Below are 2,077 nucleotides of genomic sequence, written 5' to 3'. Positions count from 1 at the left end.
AGGTCCCTTCCAACCCCTACAGTTCTGTGATTCTGTGAAAGCTCTGGCAAATCAGAATTTACCTGCAGCTCTTCATCTGTAAGGTTTTCACCCAGTTCTTTGGCAACTCGTTTGAGGTTCTTGAATGAAATCTTTCCTGTCCCATCATCATCAAATAATCTGAAAGCTTTCAAAATTTCTTCCTTTGAATCCTTTTCACTCTAGAAGGAAAGTAAAACATGCCTTACTTACAAAACACCTGCTACTGTTATATCCTTGTATACAGGTGTATTTTTAAGAACTCCTACCATTTTTTGTGTCATCATAGCCAAAAAGTCTTCAAAGTCAATGGTGCCACTTCCTTCTTTGTCAATATCTGCTATCATTTTCTTGATTTCTTCTTTCTTTGGCTCAAAACCTAAAGCACGCATCGCAACCTGTGCCAAAAAGCAGTTGTGTTAGGAGGCCACCAGAATTCTAAAGGCAGCAGCTGCACAATTTTCCTCTTTTAAAGCTGTAATAACAAGTCGCTGCAAAGAAGACATCCCGATAGCCCATGCCTGTGTTTTATCTGTCATGTTAGTAGTCGTGTAGGTTTGATGTTTGTAAAAGTCATGTATTTTCTCTTTGGGTCCATGTGGAACATGGGTGTATTATAGGTGCATAGAACATTTACTTCACTACTGGGGAAAAAAAATTACTAGTAATTTGCTGGCCCTGGTGTGCCAAATGATCACAGCATGTTTCATTTAGAAACTGAAGTTTCAGGAACACACAACTTGAGGAGGATTTGATCTCTTAACATTGATTCCTTCTGCACGATCTGGTGGAAACTGGCAGCAATTTTCATGGTACACATCTTTCTATTGGAAAGTAGTAAGTCACTAAAAGCATCTACCTGAAGTGTGTTCTCTGACTAACTCAAAATATTCTACTTCATCTTTCAGAGGGGACCACTTTCTATTGTAAAGTATCCATATTTTGGTATTAATAAGGTGGTTGATGCTACCCCATTTCAGTCCATTTTAAGAACTATGTGTTTTCATGTATAAACTGTGTTCAGATAACATAGCTGCCTTAATCAAGTGCAGCCAAATAAATCCTGAATTAAGCCACAGTTTGGACAAGCCTGTACTTCTAGGTAATGTAATGCAGAAGCACACGTTAATGTGCTTCTATGTGAGGATAGAATGTTAGTAAGATAAAATGTTCAGGCTTGGGGGGAAAAAAAGTCAGGCACTGGCAGGGAAAACATAACAGAAACTTCCCCTTGTACCACTGTGTGCACACACACAGACACTGCCTGAATTGCCAACTAAAGTGCAACTCACATCTGTGTTTAATTCTTTTTTAAATGAAAGAACAGATAATCTGTGGGTTATATGTATGAAAAAAATGGTGGCGTCTTTCCTGAGTATGTGCAAGGTTTGTGTGTTTACCTCCAGGCTGAAGAAAAGATTATGTATTGTGATATTCGTCCTAAAAGGAAAGAATTCAGTCATGGCAGCAGGTCATTCCTGCTGTTCATAAACCTAAGCCATGTCAAAACAGAGCAAGTTAGGCCTGGGTAAACAGAAAAAGCAGCTGTAACCTTGTGACCCATGATACTTCCAGCCAAGAAAAAAAGAGGTTTGAAAACCTTGAGTTCTTTGATATCAATGCTTCCCGATCCATCGGTATCAAACAAATCAAAAGCTTCTCTGATCTCCTGCTTTTGCTCTTCTGTAAGTTCAGGTTTCAAGCCACTTTTCTTTCGCTGGGCTGTAGTCAAGCCAGGTTTTCTATAGTTGGACGCCTTTGGAAAGAGGAGGAGAGAAAAGATGAGAAACAGCTCAATCAGAACACAAATAGAATTACATTAGAAATAGCAGTAAAGGTGTAGCAAAAGTGAGAGACTGCTTATACGAGTCTTGACTGGAAGGAGGAGACAGATTTAGGCAGTCCTTAAATTTGGTGATGGAATGGGAGGTCTGAGAGCATCAGCTCTGTTGGATCGAAGGTGTTCACAGAATCACAGAATGACCCGGGTTGGAAGGGACCTCAAGGATCATGTAGTTCCAACCCCCCTGCCTGGCAGGGCCACCAAACATACACCTTT

At 40.2% G+C, this 2,077-nt stretch overlaps 1 protein-coding gene across 1 annotated transcript; it reads right to left on the bottom strand.

Annotated features, from left to right (window-relative positions):
• Positions 1-20: 20 nt before the first annotated feature.
• LOC107306866 (caltractin-like) lies at positions 21-1,837 on the bottom strand (the record flags this gene model as incomplete). The annotated part of the gene is made up of 3 exons (XM_015850268.2): positions 21-200; positions 288-416; positions 1,619-1,837. Coding segments are annotated over 3 exons (528 nt in total), but the record flags the coding sequence as incomplete, so codon positions are not given.
• Between the last annotated feature and the right edge of the window lie 240 nt (positions 1,838-2,077).

Source organism: Coturnix japonica (assembly GCF_001577835.2).
Source record: "Coturnix japonica isolate 7356 chromosome 4 unlocalized genomic scaffold, Coturnix japonica 2.1 chr4random1821, whole genome shotgun sequence".
NCBI lineage: Eukaryota > Metazoa > Chordata > Aves > Galliformes > Phasianidae > Coturnix > Coturnix japonica.
This window is presented reverse-complemented; position numbering and strand designations above follow the sequence as displayed.